General features: G+C 55.0%; 1 protein-coding gene across 3 annotated transcripts in view; it reads right to left on the bottom strand.

The window, feature by feature from the left end:
• Window positions 1-18,653, bottom strand: part of PPP6R1 (protein phosphatase 6 regulatory subunit 1) — a 30,241-nt gene that overhangs the window by 4,977 nt on the left and 6,611 nt on the right. For all 3 annotated transcript variants that reach the window (XM_003944675.4, XM_074385917.1, XM_074385916.1), the window contains exons 2-17: window positions 13,610-13,842; window positions 11,329-11,515; window positions 11,103-11,240; window positions 10,958-11,023; window positions 8,490-8,602; window positions 8,268-8,381; window positions 7,569-7,731; window positions 7,334-7,486; window positions 7,097-7,231; window positions 6,484-6,548; window positions 6,258-6,373; window positions 6,086-6,171; window positions 5,855-5,944; window positions 5,668-5,765; window positions 2,363-2,420; window positions 2,093-2,271 (exon numbers count right to left, since the gene is read on the bottom strand). In XM_003944675.4, coding sequence (XP_003944724.2) covers window positions 2,093-2,271; window positions 2,363-2,420; window positions 5,668-5,765; window positions 5,855-5,944; window positions 6,086-6,171; window positions 6,258-6,373; window positions 6,484-6,548; window positions 7,097-7,231; window positions 7,334-7,486; window positions 7,569-7,731; window positions 8,268-8,381; window positions 8,490-8,602; window positions 10,958-11,023; window positions 11,103-11,240; window positions 11,329-11,515; window positions 13,610-13,836 — 1,988 coding nt within the window. In that variant the 5' untranslated portion in view covers window positions 13,837-13,842. The remainder of the gene's footprint in view (window positions 1-2,092; window positions 2,272-2,362; window positions 2,421-5,667; window positions 5,766-5,854; window positions 5,945-6,085; window positions 6,172-6,257; window positions 6,374-6,483; window positions 6,549-7,096; window positions 7,232-7,333; window positions 7,487-7,568; window positions 7,732-8,267; window positions 8,382-8,489; window positions 8,603-10,957; window positions 11,024-11,102; window positions 11,241-11,328; window positions 11,516-13,609; window positions 13,843-18,653) is intronic.

Here is an 18,653-nt window from a genome sequence, read left to right as displayed (position 1 = left end):
CAAGCTGGACCCCCACCTCACACCAAATATAAAATTTAGCTCAAAATGAACAAGTAACCATAAAACAAATGATATAAAACTCTTAGAAGAAAACAAAGGGCTAAGTCAGTATGCTGGATTTGGCAATGACACACTTGTGCACCAACAACATGTGCAAGGGTATTGGTAGCAGCTGCACCCCCAGCAGTGAGCAACAGGAGCCTGCCCAAAGGTCTGTCAACTGCAGAACAAGCAATTCAAGTGAAGCTCCTCACGCAGGGCACAGCCGCACCACTGTACGAGAATGAGAGGCACCCAAACACACCAATAAGGAAAGAGCTCACAAGCAGAGTGATGAGTAAGAGAGGTTAGACACAAAAGGAGATGCTGTATGCTACATGAAGTGAAAACAGACAAAACTCATCTATCAGGTTAGAAGCCAGGACAACTTTACCGTCAGGAGAGAGGATACTGGCTAGCAGTGGGGGATGTGGGTACTGGGAAGGTCCTGCTCCAGGGTCTGGGCTCTGAGGAAGGATGCCCATAGGCCACACACTTAGGATCTGTACACTTGTCTATATGCATGTTACATGTCAATAAAAAGTTAAAACAGCCTAATTTCCAGACCAGAAAGTCATGAGGCAAAAGCTCAGAGTTGCAAATGGTGACTTAGTGTTCATGCTGGCAAATCTAAATGGCAGGAACCCAGCGATTCTGGGGCCAGCCAGTACTAGAGAAAAAAAACAATGTAAATTTTTTTTTTTTTTTTTTTTTTTGAGACGGAGTTTCGCTCTTGTTACCCAGGCTGGAGTGCAATGGCGCGATCTCGGCTCACCGCAACCTCCGCCTCCTGGGTTCAGGCAATTCTCCTGCCTCAGCCTCCTGAGTAGCTGGGATTACAGGCACGTGCCACCATGCCCAGCTAATTTTTTGCACTTTTAGTAGAGACGGGGTTTCACCATGTTGACCAGGATGGTCTCGATCTCTCGACCTCGTGATCCACCCGCCTCGGCCTCCCAAAGTGCTGGGATTACAGGCTTGAGCCACCGCGCCCGGCCAACAATGTACCATTTATACTAAGAGTTGATCACAGTCTTATACTCAGAGGGATATCATCATCCCTCATTTTACTGGAATTAAAGGAAAGAGGAAGTAAAGCTGAGGGATGAAGAAGGAGAGGGGTAGGCAGGGAGAGAAAGATGCACACAGACCAAGCCATACCTCAAGGACCTGCCTATTTTTTCGGCCACAGAGATAATCCCTTTCTTTTTTATAACTTAACTCATTTGAACTAGATTTCTTTTTTATTTGTTGATTTTTTTTTTATAGGGTCTCACTCTTTCACCCAGGCTGGAGTGCAGTGGTGTGATCTCAACTCACTGCAACCTCTGCCTCCAAGGCTAAAGCGATCTTCCACCTCAGCCTCCCAGGGAGCTGGGACTATACAAAAGCGCATACCACCACACCCAGGTAATTTTTTAATTTTTTTTTAGAGACAGGGTTTTGCTGTGTTGCCCAGGCTAGAAACTCCTGAGCTCAAGCGATCCACTCACCTTGACCTCCTCCCAAAGTGCTGGGATTACAGGCTTCAGTCACTGTGCCAGGCCAATTTGTTTATTTCTTAATGCATCATCTAACATTTTTTTTGAGACAGGTCTGGCTCTGTTGCCCAGATCAGAGTGCATTGGTATGATCTCGGTTCACTGCAACCTCTGCCTTTCTGGCTCAAGCCATCCTCCCACCTCAATCTACCAAACAACCAGGACTACAGGTGCACGCCACCAGGCCCGTCTAATTTTCGTATTTTTGTACAGACAGAATTTCCCTATGTTGCCTAGGGCTAGTCTCAAACTCCTGAACTCAAGCAGTCCATCTGCCCTGGCCTCCCAAAGTGCTGGGATTACAGGCACTCAGGGATTACATGAGCCCACCATGCCTGGCCCTGAATTAGATTTCTATCACTCAAAAGCGAAAGTGGTCCAACTAACACACACACCAATGCAGCTTCCTCATTTTTTTCATTCACTTCAGCCTCAGTCCAAATGTGTTGGGAGACCCTTTGGCCCTGCCATGTGGTGGAAGCTGAGAGAAGGGAAACTGGAGGGGGACTCACCGGACACCTGGGGGCTGGCCCAAACGGGCACCCCTGGCCAGCTGGCTGCCCTGCCAGGTGCCATCTTCTCCATCAGACTCCCCTGAACCATGGCCCTCTTCCTCATCCTCCTCTTCCTCATCATCATCAAACTGCTGGATTCGATCCTTGTAGCATATCTCAAGTAGGTTGGCGTTGGGCTGCAGGGCACAGAAGTGGGAGGATGGGCCACAATACCCACAGCCCTACGCCCCTCTAGCCCCCACAACCAGGGGACTGGGCAGTACTCACGTTCTCATCGTCGGCATTGAGGGAGAAGGTGATGTTGGCTGTCTTGTCAAAAGGCGCACTACGAGAGAAGGCAAGGCGTGGTGAGAGTACACCTGGAGGTAGGGTAGCACATGACAAGGCCACACTCCTCTCTTCACTCAGCTGAGCTGACCCTCATTACTTGCAGATTCGGTATCTGCAAATTCATCCGCAACCTGAATGACTGGTCCTAAGGGAAAATGTATACACGAGTATCAACATCTCACGTAGATGGTGATTTGAAATCCTTAAAACCACTCACTGAGGTAGATTGTTTCCTTGGCTCTAGAAGTGAGAAAATGGGGCTCGGAAATGTAAAGTGACTCTCCTCAGCCTCTTCCAAGGACAGGTGCCAGAGAGAGTTCAGACCCTTGCCCTTGTCCCCATCATTTGGGCACATGTAGGAGGCTGACACGTACACGAGCCAGGTACAAGCAGAATGACGCTACAGCCTAATAAAGCACATCCCCTAACCTCAAGACGTCGCCAGTCTGTGGCTGAAATTCTAAATTATGGGCAAAAGAATCACTATCAGAACTTAAAACTGCACCTGCCAGGGCCCCACCTCCCTCAACATGAGGGTCTAATGATAAGGGTCCACATTCTGTCCCATGTGTTAGAGAAACTTCAAGACAACATTTGTCTCAAATTCATGAAAAATTCTGCCGGCAAGATCAACGGATACAGAACAGTTAATTCTTAATAAAGGACACTAAGTATGTGACACACATTGCTCACACACTTCACTCTCACAACCACCTTACAAGGCAAGTATCCTTAGCTCCTTCCTAGACATTAACGAACAGCAGAGCAGAGACCATGCTGGGCACACAGTGGGTCAAGGGCAGGGCTTCCAATGTCCCCGCAGCACTGGCTGCCTCAGCTGACCTGTCTTCTCCCACGACAGGAGCTCTGCAGGGCAGCATCTTCAGCCTGAGATTATCAAACCAGTCATCCACTTTCCATTCCAGAACTCCTTCTGGGTGTCGTTTTGTTTGCTTAAGTTTTTAACCCTTCTGGAATGTTCTTGGTAGAGGAAGAGCTAACACAGTTTCATCCCAAAACGGCAGCTGGTGATCCCAATGCCATCTACCAGTCAGTCCCTTCACTGTCCTACCAGGATGGGATCCAGTTTTTTGTTTTTTTTTTTTTAATTAAAAAAAAAAAAAAACAGAGATGGTGTCACAACGTTGGCAAGGCTGGGCTCAAAACTCCTAAGCTCAAGCGATCCTCATGCCTCACCTCCCAAAGTGCTGGGATTAAGATGTGAGCCACTGTACCCAACCCAGTTTTCACTTGAGCATCTTCTCCAGGGCTCTCAGCACAGGCCTCTGACCCACAAAGACCAACACTCTTCAAGTCTCTGTGCTGGGCACAGAAGCAGCAAACATGAGATCTCACATATGTCTGTATCTGACAAGACCTCTGTCCAGCTGTGGACTAAGTGAGGCACAGCTGACTACTCCCTATTGTGGTGCCCCTCACGCTGTGCTGTACAGGCGCCTCAGGGCAGCCATGGGCAGCGATCCAGCTCCCACACACTAACTGGATATGTCCTGGGGCCTCAGTCTCCCTGGCTATAAATGAGCTCAGGAGCCCTGTAGCCAAGAGTGGTCATGGGCACTCGATGGGATGATATCCAAGAGGCATCCAGAGTGGCTGGGGCAGGGGCTCCACGCTCCCTGTTCCTGGCCTCGCTGTGGCCGCCCATGCCAGTGGCCCCTGCTCCCACCTGGTCCAACTGCAGGAAGTCTGTGTCCTGCCATGCCATGGCAGTATTCTTCTACTTCCCCCAAGGACACCACAGACGTACTCTTCCCAAGTTGTCTCCTTCACTGAGACATCACCCCCGCCCCTGTTCAGTGAGCATCTCCCTCAGTGGCCTCAGGGCCCCAGCCATGCCCAGCCTCAACAGTGCAGAGTCTGGAACTCTATCTCTGGAACAGAAGGCTTGCCCGGCATTACTCCCAGGAATCCACAGCCATACCCTGCCCGTCAGGCGTAGTTGGTGACAAAGGCAAAGCAGCCACTGTCCGCCATCTCTAGGGTGAGCCCTGCCTTCCACAAGGTAACCACTCAGCCTGCTCTACTCCCACCTCCCAACCCAATCTTTGAGATGGATCTTGTTCTGCTGCCCAGGCTGGAGTGCAGTGGCGTAATCTTGGTTCACTGCAACATCCATCTCCCAGGTTTAAGCGATTGTCCTGCCTCAGCCTCTCAAGTAGCTGGGACTACAGGTGCCCGCCTCCATGCCGGCTAATTTTTGTATTTTTCGTAGAGATGGGTTTTTTGCAATGTTGGCCAAGCTGGTCTTGAACTCCTGACCTCAGGTGATCCGCCCACCTCGACCTCCCAAAGTGCTGGGATTACAGGCCTGAGCCACCACACCTGGCCACTTTTTTCTGACTCTAGAACAACAGATGCTTGTGACAAGAAACTCAGAAAAGTTCATGATCACAACACTTAGAGGTGATTGATGTTAAGATGTCATTGCCGGCCGGGCGCGGTGGCTCAAGCTTGTAATCCCAGCACTTTGGGAGGCCAAGGCGGGTGGATCACGAGGTCGAGAGATCGAGACCATCCTGGTCAACATGGTGAAACCCCGTCTCTACTAAAAATACAAAAAATTAGCTGGGCATGGTGGCGCGTGCGTGTAATCCCAGCTACTCAGGAGGCTGAGGCAGGAGAATTGCCTGAACCCAGGAGGTGGAGGTTGTGGTGAGCCGAGATCGTGCCATTGCACTCCAGCCTGGGTAATAAGAGTGAAACTCTGTCTCAAAAAAAAAAAAAAAAAAAAAGATGTCATTGCCACAAATCAAAACAAGCAGAACTGGTAATTGGAAAAAATATCTTTTGCCACCCCAAGTCCTGTGGAGGAGAGAACTGGACCTCTGTGTTCGGCAGACTCCTGACCCAGAGGACATCCATGGAAGCGCAGCTCTGCCTCACGGTCCCTGTGCCGGAACTGCTAGCCCCCACTACCCTGAGCCCCTCTCGCCTGGGACCCCTAAGGCTGAGCTCCAGGGGTGGGAGGGACCTGCTCTGCAACCCCAGCACAGATGTTTCTGCTGCCTGCCCCTTGGAGAGGAGACACTGCAGAGCTGAAACTCATGGAAGAGGAGGCAGACACACAAGCTGCAAACACAAAAGGCCACGGCCAGCACGTGCCCAGGAGGGGCTGCAGCTGCAGGTTGGGCCCTGGTGGGCACGGGGGACAGATGCATGTAGGTGCGCCCGCTGCTGCTGCAGAGGCAGGACAGAGCTCTGACCCTGCACAGGACACTCACTTCACACTCTCCTCCTGCTCCCCAAACTCCTCATCATTGAAGCCAAAGTGGTCAATGAAGGCGGAGGTCATGCGCTGCATCTGGAAGTCCATGAAGGCCTGTCGGGGTGCAGAGGTCAGGGCTGGAGAGAGCCGGGAAGATCCCACCCCAGCAAAGGCCAGCACATCCCACACCACCCCAGGCCCACCTGCTGCAGCACAGCCTCCTCAGGGAAGTTGAACTCCTTGAGCCGGTCGTCCTCATCATCACTGGAGGAGTGTAGGTGGTGGGTGTTCACCTGGGGAGAGGAGGGGGCATCAGGGCCTGCTCAAGCCCCCAGACGAGGGTGGGCAGGCAGCTATGAGGAGGGGGAGGCTAAGACTGGACCGAGAGAGAGAACAGCAGGAGGAGTGCAGGAGGAGGAGAAGCCGGGCCTCACCAGGTCCACCATGTTCTTCTTGTTGGTCTCTGCCAGTGGTCCCGATACGAAGGCTTCCCACTGCTCCTGCTGCTCACTGGGCAGTTCTGCTTAGGTAAGGGGGTGAAGACGTGAAGCACCCCCTGGCCTCAAGCCCCCCATGTACCCCTCAGGCTGGCCCGGGGACCCTCACCCTTCAGCAGCTGCCCCAGCTGCTCCACATTGGGCCCCTTCTCCATGTTCTGCACCAGGGCATTGGCCACTCTTGTCAGGTGGCCCATGTAGCCTTTCCGAGGGCCCCCTGCAGACCTGGAAAGAGTGAAGGCCAGGATGGAAGCAGGACTGGACACCAGGAATGCCCAGCCCCGGCCCAGCCCAGCCCCAGCCCCTGGAGACACGAAGGGGCAGCAGGTGCTCACTGTACACGGTCGTTCTCCTCCCAGGAGGTCAGGATCCGCTCCACCAGGCGGCACTGCCGCAGCAGCTGTGGGAGAGCAGGGGATGACCTTGGGGGTCGGTACACACGTGAAGAGTTCTGCACTGCAGCAGGGGACCCTTCCTCAGACCCCAACTCATCCAAAGACAGGGGTGGGAAAGAGGGATGGAAGCTGGGGCTCGGGACTCCACCATCCACCCAAGTCTCTCTGGTCTGTCTACAAAGCACATGCAGTGCATACACACACACTTATGCGTGTACACACACGGACACACTCATGTATACACGCTCACACTGTGTGCACACTCACAGACACCATACATGCTCACATACACACGCCCACACACTCAGCTGCTGGCCGGCCTGCCCCACCCACCCCTCACTCTCCAGCTCAAGTTGTGGGTCCACTGCTTCCCTGCACCTGCATGTTTCATCCCATTTCTCCCTGGCCATGGTTCCCACACCCTGTCTGGGCACTGGCACCTGACCCTACCCAACAATACTTGTAGGAGGAATGAATGATGGGTAGGCCTCTGGGGAGGGTGTGCCCACAGGGGACAGGCCCAAGAGAAGGGGATCAGGCAGCCCCAGCTCACATGTTTCACAACGGGGTTTTGGCTGGGCATCTCGGGGCTGCTGTCGGGAGGTGGCCCCAAACTCAGCATGGTGCTCACACATCCCTCCACTTGGGCATGCAGGAAGTTGTTGAAGACATAGTGGAAGAAGAGGTCCTATGGGAGGACACAGTTGGCACTGGAAAGGACCCGCCCCAGCCCCCAAACCCCAGCCCCCAAACCCCAGCCCGAGTCCCTAGCCTAGTCCAGTCCCCGCACCAGCATGGTGTTGGGCACGTCCAGTGCCAGGAGCTCCTGCGTCAGGGCCAGGTCATTGGCGCTCAGGGCGCTGGCCAGGAGCTTGACCACGTGCAGCCGCGTGTTGCCAAGAGGTGGAGACAGGGTGCCCCACGTCATCTGTAGCGGTTCCAGCTGCAGGTACAGGGAGGCCTGGTTCCCGAGGGCTGCCCTTCCTGCTTCCCTCGGCTCCCTGAGGACAACCCCCACCCCTGACCTTGGGAGGCTCCAGTAGGAGCTGGTGGAAGCAGCTGAGCCGTGGGCGCAGGGCATGCAGGGCGCCCACACTGGACACAGCGCTTTCCAGGGCCCCCTGGGCCAGGAGCTCCAGCTGTCCATCCACACTGCTGAAGAAGTTGTTCACGGTCATGGACTCAGACCTGCAGCAGAGCAGGGTTGAAGGCAAAGTGAGCCTAGGTGGCCTGCACACCCACAGAAGAGCAAGCAACAAGACCGAGTCTGCATCTGGAGGAAAACGAGGAGCCACGTTCCCCTAGCACTACTCTCTTTTGAGGCCCTTCAGACAAGGCCCGTCTCGGGTGGGGTGAGGAGCTGGTCAGGCCACAGCCCTGGCAGTCCACCATGGGGCACAGGCACAAGTGCAGGGTGGGGGCAGGAAGGCAGAGCCCAACAAGGTAGTGGCCTGTGCGCTAAGGGTGGGGCAGGGTGACCTGAGGTACCTCCCAGCACTAGCTGTGGCAGTGGCCTCAGCCTCAGTGCCCTTGCTTGTCAAACCAGACAGGAAGACTCCTCTCTTGGCACCCTGCTGTCCACTGTGCAGGGAGCACAAGCAGCCACCAAAGAGCGAGGCGCCGTGGGCAGGGGCTTCACTTGGTGACACTGAGATCTGCCCCTGAGGGGCCACAGAGCCCCTGCAGAAGGGCATCATGCACGGTCTGTGGCCCACACCCCTCACCTGGGCCTCTTGGGCTCAAGCAGGGTCAGCAGCACCTGGATCCCACTGACGATGACGGACTGGCTCTGCTCCCCCTCAAACATATTGCTTAAGAGCTGCTCGATCGTCTCCTGCCTGTGGAGGCAGGGGTGGGGGTGATGGTGGGGGTCAGGGTGACAGTCCAGGAGCCCAGGACTTCCCCAAGTCAGCTCCCCCCGGCCTTAGCCTCGCCCGCACACCCACTTCTCCAGGGTGGCCAGCAGCTGGTCAGGCTCTGGGCTGTCCTGGACTTGGATCATCTGCTCCCGGCTCAGGCGGATGATGTCGCACAGGGATTGAGATGCGTTGGAATGTTGCTGGGAACGGGGGGAGACAAGTGAGCATCCTGGTCGGGCACTGGGCCCTCTGCAGCCTGATGCCAGGAGCCCCTTCCACAAGCTGACCATCCAGCCCTAGCCCGGATAAGGAAAATCGGTCACCCAGACACAGGGACACGTATCACAAAGGAGGGGGCACAGAGGCACCAACTGCTAGAGGGAAGATGGTGGAGAGAATGGGAACCCAGGAAGGCTTCCCAGAACAGGAGACATCCACACAAGCCCCGCACACCCACATACAGGGCCGGCAGTATCACCCACAATGACCCAGATGGCTGCAACTGGGGAGCGAATATGCCCAACCTAGTCTGTCCACACAGGGGAGTATCACTCAGCTAGGAAAAGGAGTCAAGCTGATATATGCAACCACACGAATGGGCCGCAAAAACATCATGCTAGAGAAAAAAACCAGACACAGATCATGTGGTGCACGATCCCATTTATATAAAATGTCCAAAGATAAATTCAGAGAGCAGAGTAGTCTGGTGGTTGCCAGAGGCTGAGAGGGGAAAGAGGAAAACTGGGAGGGGCTGCTAATAAACACAGGGTATCTTTTTTTCCTTTCTGGAGAAAGGGTCTCGGCTGGGTGCAATGGCAGATACCTATGATCCCAGCACTTTGGAAGGCCAAGGTGCGAGGATAACTTGAGCCCAGGAGTTTAAGAGCAGCCTGAGCAACATGGCAAAACTCCATCTCTACAAATACAAAAAAAATTAGCCAAGAATGGGTGCATTTCTGTACTCCCAGCTACTCAGGAGGCGGAGGGGAGGAGAGCTTGAGCTCAGGGGGTTGAGGCTGCATTGAGCCAAGATTGCGCCACTGCACTACAGCCTGGGCAACAGAGCAAGACCCTGCCTCCCTCAAAAAAAAAAAAAGAAAAAGATACAGCCTCTCCAACTCACCCCTGGCTTGAGTGCAGTGGTGCAATCATAGCTTACTGCAGCCTTTAACTCCTGGACCCAAGAGATCCTTCCACCTCAGCCTGAGGAGCTAGGTCTACAGGCGTGCACCACCAATACCAATTAATTCTTAAATTTTTTTGTAGCAACGATGTCTTGCTATGTTGCCCATGGTTGGCCTCAAACTCCTGGGCTCAAGTGATCCTCCAGCCTCAGCCCGCCAAACTGTTGGGATTACAGGTAGGACTTGTTTTTTGGAGTGACGAAAAATAATCTAAATTTGACATGATGATAGTTAAACAATGCTGTGAATACACTAAAAGCACTGAATTGTAAGCTTCAGTGTGTGAGTCGTATGCTGTGTAATTTATATCTCAGTAAAGATGCTACAAAAGAGAAAAAAGAGAGAAGCACAAGCAGAGCTGAGTCTAACCCAACCGGCAGTTGCCAGGGCTTGGCTGTGTGGCCCCTGGGTAAGCCCTCACGGGGACAGGCCCCAGCCTGGGTAAGCCTAGAGCCATGTCTCTGCTCTGCAAGCCTGTGCACTCTGAGGCAGAAGCTAGCACTGGGACCTGTTACTCTCAGTGGCCTCGAGGATCTGAGGCTCTTGACAAACACCCACTCTATACTTGGCCCTGTGCTGGGCACCAGGGCAGAGATGGAGACCTAAGCTGGAGAAACACATGGACGTAGGGCCCCCTAGAGCTAAAGGGGAGGAAGAGAGGGCCCTTGAAAGCAAGACCACTAGATGGACTCTTGGAAGGACAGAGTTTCAATTAGGCAGGAGACAGGGAAAAGGCTGCCAGGCCCAGCAGTCAGCACAGTCCAGGGTGGGAAGGGAAGCATGTGGGACTGGGGCCTGGTACGGTCAATGAGGAGGACCCTCCCTGCAAGCCATTATGTGCCAAGTTCCTGGTTCATGCAAAAAATCTTTCCAGCACTTTCAGAGGCTGAGGTGGGAGAATCACTTGAGCCAAGTGTCTTCCCTTTTCTCAAAGGGAAATCTTCCTTTTCTCAAAGGGCATGGATATACCTGGTTCTCAGTGCTCTCTTTTCTCACCGTTTCATTTTTTTTTTTTTTTGACACCGGGTCTCACTCTGTCACACAGGCTGGAGTGCAGTGGTGTGATCATGACTCACTGTATCCTTGACCTCCCGGCTCAAGCAATCCTCCTACTTGAGCTTCCCAGGTAGCTGGGACTACAGGTGTGCACCACCACACTCAGCTAAATTTTTGTAGAGACAGGGTGTTACTATGTTGCCCAAGCTGGTCTCAAACTCATGGGCTCAAGCAATCCTCCCACTATGGCCTTCCAAAGTGCTGGAATTACAGGCGTGAGCCAGTACATCCAGCCCCAATTCCTTTTTTAAAAGCAGGGAGATGCCACGGGGAACAGACTCTAAGGGGAAGCTGCAGGGGCCCCGCAGCACTCACATTCTCATCCTTCGACGGGTGGATCTGCTCAATCAGCCGCTGGACGATCTTCTCCTCGTTGAGCCACTGAGGGAGAGAAGGCAGGGGCTGCATCACCATCCACCAGGCCCAGCCCTCCACCCCCAGAGGAGCTGGCCCTGCTCACGTTGACAACGTCCTGCCTCAGCTGGGGCCGCTCCACACAGGTGAGCAGGCGCAGCAGAAGGTCCATGATGGCTGAGGTGCCGATGTGCTGCAGCAGCAGGTCCACGAAGTCGTCCTTCTTCCGCAGAAATGACACGAGCTGGGGGTACACGGGCCGCGTCACACATGCGACCTGGCCCAGCCACCAACCCCACCCCACAGTGGGACCCAGGTTGGGGCCAGGGCACCTGGTCTGTCTTGCGGTTGATGAGGATGCCCATGACCTTGCTGAAGAAACTGGCCAGCAGCGGGTTGAGGCTGCCACTACTCTGCAGGAAACCGTAGAGCCGGTTCAGGAGGGACTCGTCAGCACCCAGGGCGTCATTGATCTGGGGCACGTCTGAGGTCAGAATCTCACAGGCCACACTGGGGTATCTGGGAGGCAAGCACAGGTGGGTGGTGGCTCGGGTCGGAGACCAAGGCTCCACCCTCTTCTCTGCACCAGGCATTGGGTTCCTGGAGCCACAAAGACACCAGTCCGGGAATGAGAAAGGGCATGAGGGGGCAGAGGACAGGGTCAACGCAGAAACCAAGAGCCCACAGCTGGCCTCTTCCCACTGCTAACACCTGGCCGTCCCATCCTGGGCTCCTCACCACCCCAAGACAAGCCTGGTTCTGAAGCTCCGGAGCTTCCTGGTTCCCCAACTGCAATGCTTATCCCTTCTGCCTCTCAGCGGCTTCACTTGCAGACCCGTACACTGCCCCAGCTCCAGCTGACTCCTGGGATCTTGCTGAACTTCCAATCTCACCTCCTGCCTCCCTTCTCCAAACTCTCACCCAGTACCTGACAGCTCCAGGACAAGAGCTGCCGCATGAGCATGCCACTCAAGGTCCTGCTCCAGGTCTGACCTGTCAACTGTGGGAAGGTAGCCCTTGGGAGGTCGAGGCGGAGAGATCACTTGAGGTCAGGAGTTGGAGACCAGCCTGGCCAACATGGCAAAACTCCACCTCTACTAAAATACAGAAATTAGCCAGGCATGGTGGTGAGCACCTGTAATCCCAGCTACTTGGAGACTGAAGCAGGAGAATGGCTTGAACCTGGGAGGCGGAGGTTGCAGTGAGCCACGATTGTGCTACTGTACTCCAGCCTAGGCAACAGAGTAAGACTCTGTCTCAAATATTATAACAGGCCAGGCGTGGTGGCTCACACCTGTAATCCCACCACTTTGGGAGGCTGAGGCGGGCAGATCACAGGATTACGAGATCGACACCATCCTGGCCAACATGGTGAAACACCATCCCTACTAAAAATATGAAAATTAGCTGGGCACGGTGGGGGGTGCCTATAGTCCCAGCTGTCAGGAGGCTGCAGTGAGCCAAGATCATGCCACTGCACTCCAGCCTGGTGACAAAGTGAGACTCTGTCTCAAAGTACAAAACAAAACAAGCAAAAAAACACAGTCTTTTGAGTCTCACTTGGATTAAAAAGTAATTTTAGCCAGGCATGGTGGCTCACGCCTGTAATTCCAGCACTTTGGGAGGTAGAGGCAGGCAGATCACCTGAGGTTGGGAGTTTGAGACCAGCCTGACCAACATGGAGAAACCCAATTTCTACTAAAAATACAAAATTAGCCAGGTGTGGTGTCACATGCCTGTAATCCCAGCTACTCAGAGGGCTGAGGCACCAGGATCGATTGAACCCAGAAAGCAGAGGTTGCGGCGAGCCAAGATCCCACCATTGCACTCCAGCCTGGGCAACAGGAGGGAAACTCCGTTTCAAGAAAATAAAAAAGTAATTTTAAAGTGTCTTCAATAGCAGATAAGTGTTTCACACCCCAAAAATATTTTTTTGTTTTTTGGTTTTTGCTTGTTTTTGAAACAGAGTCTCGCTCTGTCTCCAGGCTGGAGTGCAGTGGTGCAATCCTGGCTCACTGCAACCTCCACCTCCTGGGTTCAACCAATCCTCCTGTCTCAGCCTCCCGAGTAGTTGAGACTACAGGAGCGTGCCACCACATCCAGCTAATTTTTGAATTTTTTAGTAGAAATGGGTTTTTACCACGTTGGCCAAGATGGTCTTGCTCTCTTGACCTCATGATCTGCCCGTCTCAGTCTCCCAAAGTGCTGGGATTACAGGCATGAGCCACGTCACCTAGCCAAAAAAAGTTAATAAAAAATTAGGAAAAAAAAAAAAAGCATCAAATAAAGAGAAAAAACAGCTGGGCATGTTGTCAAACAAATGTGGTCCCAGCTACTAGGGAGACTGAGGCGGGGGGAATCGTTGGGGCCCCAGCGTTTGTTCCTTCCATGACCCGTGACTGTGCCACTGCCCTCCAGAGCCCAGGATTGGTCTGTACCCGGTGAGCTATGTGGCCTTGTGCAGGGGCCTGGCTGGGCCCTGCCTCGCTTTCCTCAAACCCAAACTGGAGTTTACCGATACTGATGCATTTCAGGGCAGCTGTGAGGCTTATGTAGTGATGGTGTGTGTGATGCTGATATGGTACCCGCTGGCCCAAGAGCTGGGGAACTCACTTGTAGCGCAGCCGCTCCTCGCCGCTAGCTGGCGGCTCCTGGGTGACCCAGGCCACCATGGCCTGCAGGTGGGGCGGCTGCAGCAAGAAGTCCAGCAGCTTGCGGTTGACGACCTTGCACTCCTGTAGCACGTCTTCCTCGTCCAGCAGCTCAGGCAGGCTCAGGTCCTCCCGCTCCAGCAGCGTGTCCAGGTGCGAACTTGTGTGCAGGTCAAACTTCCAAAACATGGCGCCCTGGAGGCATGGACATAACTAGCGCCGGGTCAGAGGCCCCAGGGAGTCCCCGTGGAGACTGATGAGGCACTGACCACAGGGGCTGAATGCCCACCTTGAGCACAGCCTCTCCCCAAGACCCAGCCCTCTCCCTCACACTGAGCCTGGCCCCACCCCAGAGCTGCCCAAAGGGTCAGCCTCCACCACTCATGCTCAAGGCTCTCACCAAGCACCAGGGCCCTGCAGGTGCCCTCTAGCCCGCCCCTCTTCCCCCATCTACAGCCTCCAGGCCGCCATGCCTAAGGTCCAGGGGGTCACTTCACACCCGAGGCCTAAGGCCTTAAGTCCTTAGGTGTGGACCGTGTGCAGGGCCTGTGAGGAGGGGCTGGACACCGTGCACTGAGGGGCCTCAGGCCCTGTCCCCCCATGAGGGTCTGGGTCCACTATCCCTACTTTTGGGCGGGGCACTACAGGGTGGGGCCTGATCCTCTGGCTTCAAATTTGCTTCAACCTATATTTGTTGAGCAAACTCAAATGCCCAATGACTTCCAGCGCACAGCTGCTGCTTGGCCCAGCAAATCATCCAAGGCTGCGTGGGAGGCATGGGGTGGTGGCAGGGGGAAGAGAGGAAGTCTGTGCGTCTCCAGGCTGTGGCCGTTGCCTGGACACCACTCACACACAAACACACGCCAACCATCCTCTCACCCAGCACCTGGGCTGGGACAAGGAAGAGGAAAAGCTGGAAGGGAGGGGCTCCCAGAATAGTCACTGACCAGGGCCCGAAGGAACCCAGGATGGGACAGACAGGCTCTGTGGAGGAAGAACAAAGTGAGCTGACAACACCCGGCCCTGCCCCTGCCCCTGCCCCTATCTGGAGCTGACTCCTGCCCTCGGGAGGACAGTGCCTGGTTCCTCAGCCTGGTTCCAGCCCCCAAACACTCCTGCGCAGGTAACTCACTGGCAATAAGGGAACACACAAAGAGCATTAACTAGATGCCAGACAACACCGTCCTGAGCCCCTGCCCTGCACTACGCCATGCTCCGCAGAACTACAAAGCCTCCACACAGGCCTTGCACTGCAGACCAGACCTGGACCTGTGCTCTCAGCACCTGACGACGATGGTCCTGGCTCTGCACGTGTGATGTGCACACGATGTCCAAGCTCACAAGCAGCCCTTCGCTGTCATCAGCCCACCACACAGGACAAGGGGCAACCGAAGCCCACATAAGTCAGGTAGCATCCTGGAACCTCGAAGGCCATCTGGTCCCAACAGACAGTCTTTGTGGAGCTCTCACCACAGTTAAGGCACTGACCAGAGCTCACACTCGTCACCTGCCTCCTGACAATCACCTCACCAGCTAAGGCAGAGGCCACTGCTACCCCCAAGTCACCAGAGAGGATGTTGAGAACAGAGCAGAGCCGGCACAGGAGGCCAGGGTGCCTCTCCCACAGCCCCTCATCGCTGTTGCTCCCAGGCCAGAGGTTTGTCCCTCTCCAACAACGCCTTCTGAACCTTCTTCAGGTTCAGTCACCCCCTCTGCACAGGCCTCCCATCTCCTCGAGCCCCTCTGACCTATCACCTCAGTGCCCACCAACCCCCAGGCCTGACTCGGCCCCAGGGAAGAGACAGGGACACATGGAGCACCAGGCCCAGGGAAGAGGCTTCACCAGCACTTAGGGGAGCAGCGTGTGCTGACAACAGTCAGGACAGAGCCCCACACATGGCCTCCGGCAGGTCAATCACCTCCTGGGCCTCCCTTCCTCTCCTTCCCACCGTCGCTTGAAGCTAGGCCAGCCTAGGGCAAGGATCTCCTCACCCATCCACCTATGACTGCCTCAGTGACTACCCTAAGGCTGGGCTCGGCTTGGGGGGTTGTGGTCCAACCCTCGCTCCCAGGCTGCTGGTCTGCCTCGGAGAGTCTAGACTGGCAACAATCCTGATGTTACTATGGGTCCCTAAACCTGGCCAATGACAGGTGAAGGTGAAGCAGAGCAAAGAGTTCTATGACCAAAACAGTCATGGCAGCAGGTGGGGGACTGGGGGAGGCAGCAGCCGACTCCAGGCATTTGAAACCCTGCTCCTCTGGGGGCTGCCAGGTCCCAGTCCACAGCACCCAGTGACTCAGCCCTTACCCTCCACCAGTCCACTTTTGCCAATAATCCCTTTTTTCTTTTTTTGAGATAAGAGTCTCGCTCCGTCGCCCAGGTTGGAGTGCAATGGTACAATCCAGATTCACAACTCCGCCTCCTAGGTTCAGGCGGTTCTCCTGCCTCAGCTTCCCGAGTGGCTGTCACTATAGGCACCTGTTACCACACCTGACTAATTTTTGTATTTTAGTAGAGATGGGGTTTCACCATGTTGGTCAGGCTGGTCTTGAACTCCTGACCTCAGTGATCCGCACCTGAGGTCAGGAGGTCGAGATCAGCCTGGCCACCACGGTCAAACCCCACCTCTAATAAAAATACAATAAATTAGTTAGGCATGGTGGTGTGTGCCTGTAGTCCCAGCTACTCGGGAGGCCAGGTGGGGAATCACCTGAACCTGGGAGCGAAGGTTGCAGTGAGCCAAGATCACGCCACTGCACTCCAGCCCGGGTGACAGAGCAAGACTCCATCTTGGGGAAGGAAAAAAAAAATCCTTCTAAAGCACAAACATGAGTGCCTCTATCTGCTCAGTGATGTGCACTCCACCAAGCCCACATCCAGGCTCTGGTGCCCCTGCCCAGCCAGCTCACTGACTGATCTCCATGCCCACTGTAAGTGCCCCAGGGATGCAGTGCCCCCCATGCCACCTCGGCACTGCTCCTGGGACTGCCACTTCAGGTGTCTCCTGCACAGCCTGTGGCTGCCTGAGGCACAGTGTTGGACAGATGTCCAGAAGGCCCTATGGGTCTGGGTGGATGGGGGCATTCCAGGCACTCCAAGCAATGATGTGGATGGTATCAGCTCCTGGGCTCCGGCACCTGCACTGTGCTGACTGCTCTTCTGAGGACTTCATACCTTCACAGCCATTACCTCTACCACCTCTCACAACCAGGGAATGGCCCCATTTTACAGGAGAAGAAACTGAGGCACACCAAAGTAACTGCCCATGCTCTGATCTAGGGGTTGGTGGGCAGCAAAGCAGGCACTCTCAGTCTTCAGAAGTTGAATTCTCGGGGTTTGTCCTTGTCCCCAGCACAGGGCCTGTGTAGTGGACGCTTGCGGGATGGACGAGCTGGTTCTGGCCGGGCTGGCTCCCACACTTGCTCTGCCTGAGGGACCAGCCCTGGCCAGAGCGACCCTGACTCTCACCTGAAGGAGGAGCCTATCATTTCCAGGCCCACCCTGCACAGACCTGTCTGGATGATAAGCTCCCAGTCTGCCTTGTCCCCAGCACTTAGTGCTTACTCAGCAGACACCTATGGATTCGGGGTGGAGGGCTGCGGTCCTCAGGTCCCTCCTGGCCCAGCTGTGACAGCACAGCCCACTCCCAGTCCATCACCACCAGAAATTTAGGGACTTCTCAGGCCTCCCTTCCCGACCCAGGCACTGCTGACCTCCCCAATCATAACCAGAACCCACCTCTTCTGCCTGTATGACCACCACCCGACTACAGGCCCCCCCCACTCCCTGCACCTCACCCCTCCCTGCAGCCATGCAGAACCAGCTGAAGGGAAAATCAGACCTACTCACTCACTGGGTCAGCACCTGGGACCCTCAATAGCCTCCCGCTGCCTACTCACTCCAGCCATGCTGGCCTTCTGTCTGTTTCGAGAACATACCAAGCTTGGATACACCTCGGTGACTCTGTCCTAGTAACTCACTTCTTCTCATCCTTGGATCTCTTGCCAAGTGTTCACCTCTCAGAAGGGCCTTCCCTGGCCTGCCTGGCTCAAGGAGCCCCCAGCCCCGCCTTTGTCTACCACTGTCTCCCTGAGCTGTGCACTCTGACCTGCCGCCTGGAAGCATCTCTGGGACACAGCACACTTGTGGTCCTACAATGCCTCCTCTAGAACCTTCCCCCTAGGTTACCATGAACACCTGAGGACGGCAGCTAGCGTGGAACCTGGCCCTGGCGGGTTCATAAATACTAGCTGCGCCGGGCGCGGTGGCGCAAGCCTGTAATCCCAGCACTTTGGGAGGCCGAGGTGGGTGGATCACGAGGTCAAGAGATCGAGACCATCCCGGTCAACATGGTGAAACCCCGTCTCTACTAATGGTGCAAAAAATTAGCTGGGCATGGTGGCGCGTGCCTGTAATCCCCGCTACTCCGGAGGCTGAGGCAGGAGAATTGCCTGAACCCAGGAGGTGGAGGTTGCGGTGAGCCGAGATAGCGCCATTGCACTCCAGCCTGGGTAACAAGAGCGAAACTCCGTCTCAAAAAAAAATAAAAATAAAAATAAAAATAAAATAAATAAATACTAGCTGCAAAGCGAACCTCACAAGGCCCCAGCTCCTCCCAGGCAGGAGGCTGCCGTACCTGTCAGGGCATGGGCAAAGTGAAATCACTCCTACCTCAGCCCCTCCCAGCCACTCCTATGGGCTCCTTAAATCAGGAGGTGGCGGAAAGTGCAACAGCACCCAGGACAGGCTGGGGAGCCCTGGACTGGCCCTGGGGGCTGACCCAGGCAGGCAGTGGGTGTGTTTTTTTCCCATATGTCAAGAGTGACGAAGCACCACCACTTCATGAGGAAACAGACCTGTGTCCCCTCCTTGTTCCAGGAACCTCCGTGTGCACAGTGGTAACTCCCCATGTCTCCACTTCTGTCCAGATGCTAGACCTCCCGGAGGGACTGTCCCCTACTTTCCATTCTGCTCAACAAGGAATGCAATGGGCCGACCACCAAGT

The sequence above is a fragment of the Saimiri boliviensis genome, chromosome 14 (assembly GCF_048565385.1).
Source record: "Saimiri boliviensis isolate mSaiBol1 chromosome 14, mSaiBol1.pri, whole genome shotgun sequence".
NCBI lineage: Eukaryota > Metazoa > Chordata > Mammalia > Primates > Cebidae > Saimiri > Saimiri boliviensis.
The sequence above is the reverse complement of the archived record's forward strand: the minus strand, read 5'-3'. Positions and strand labels throughout refer to the sequence as shown.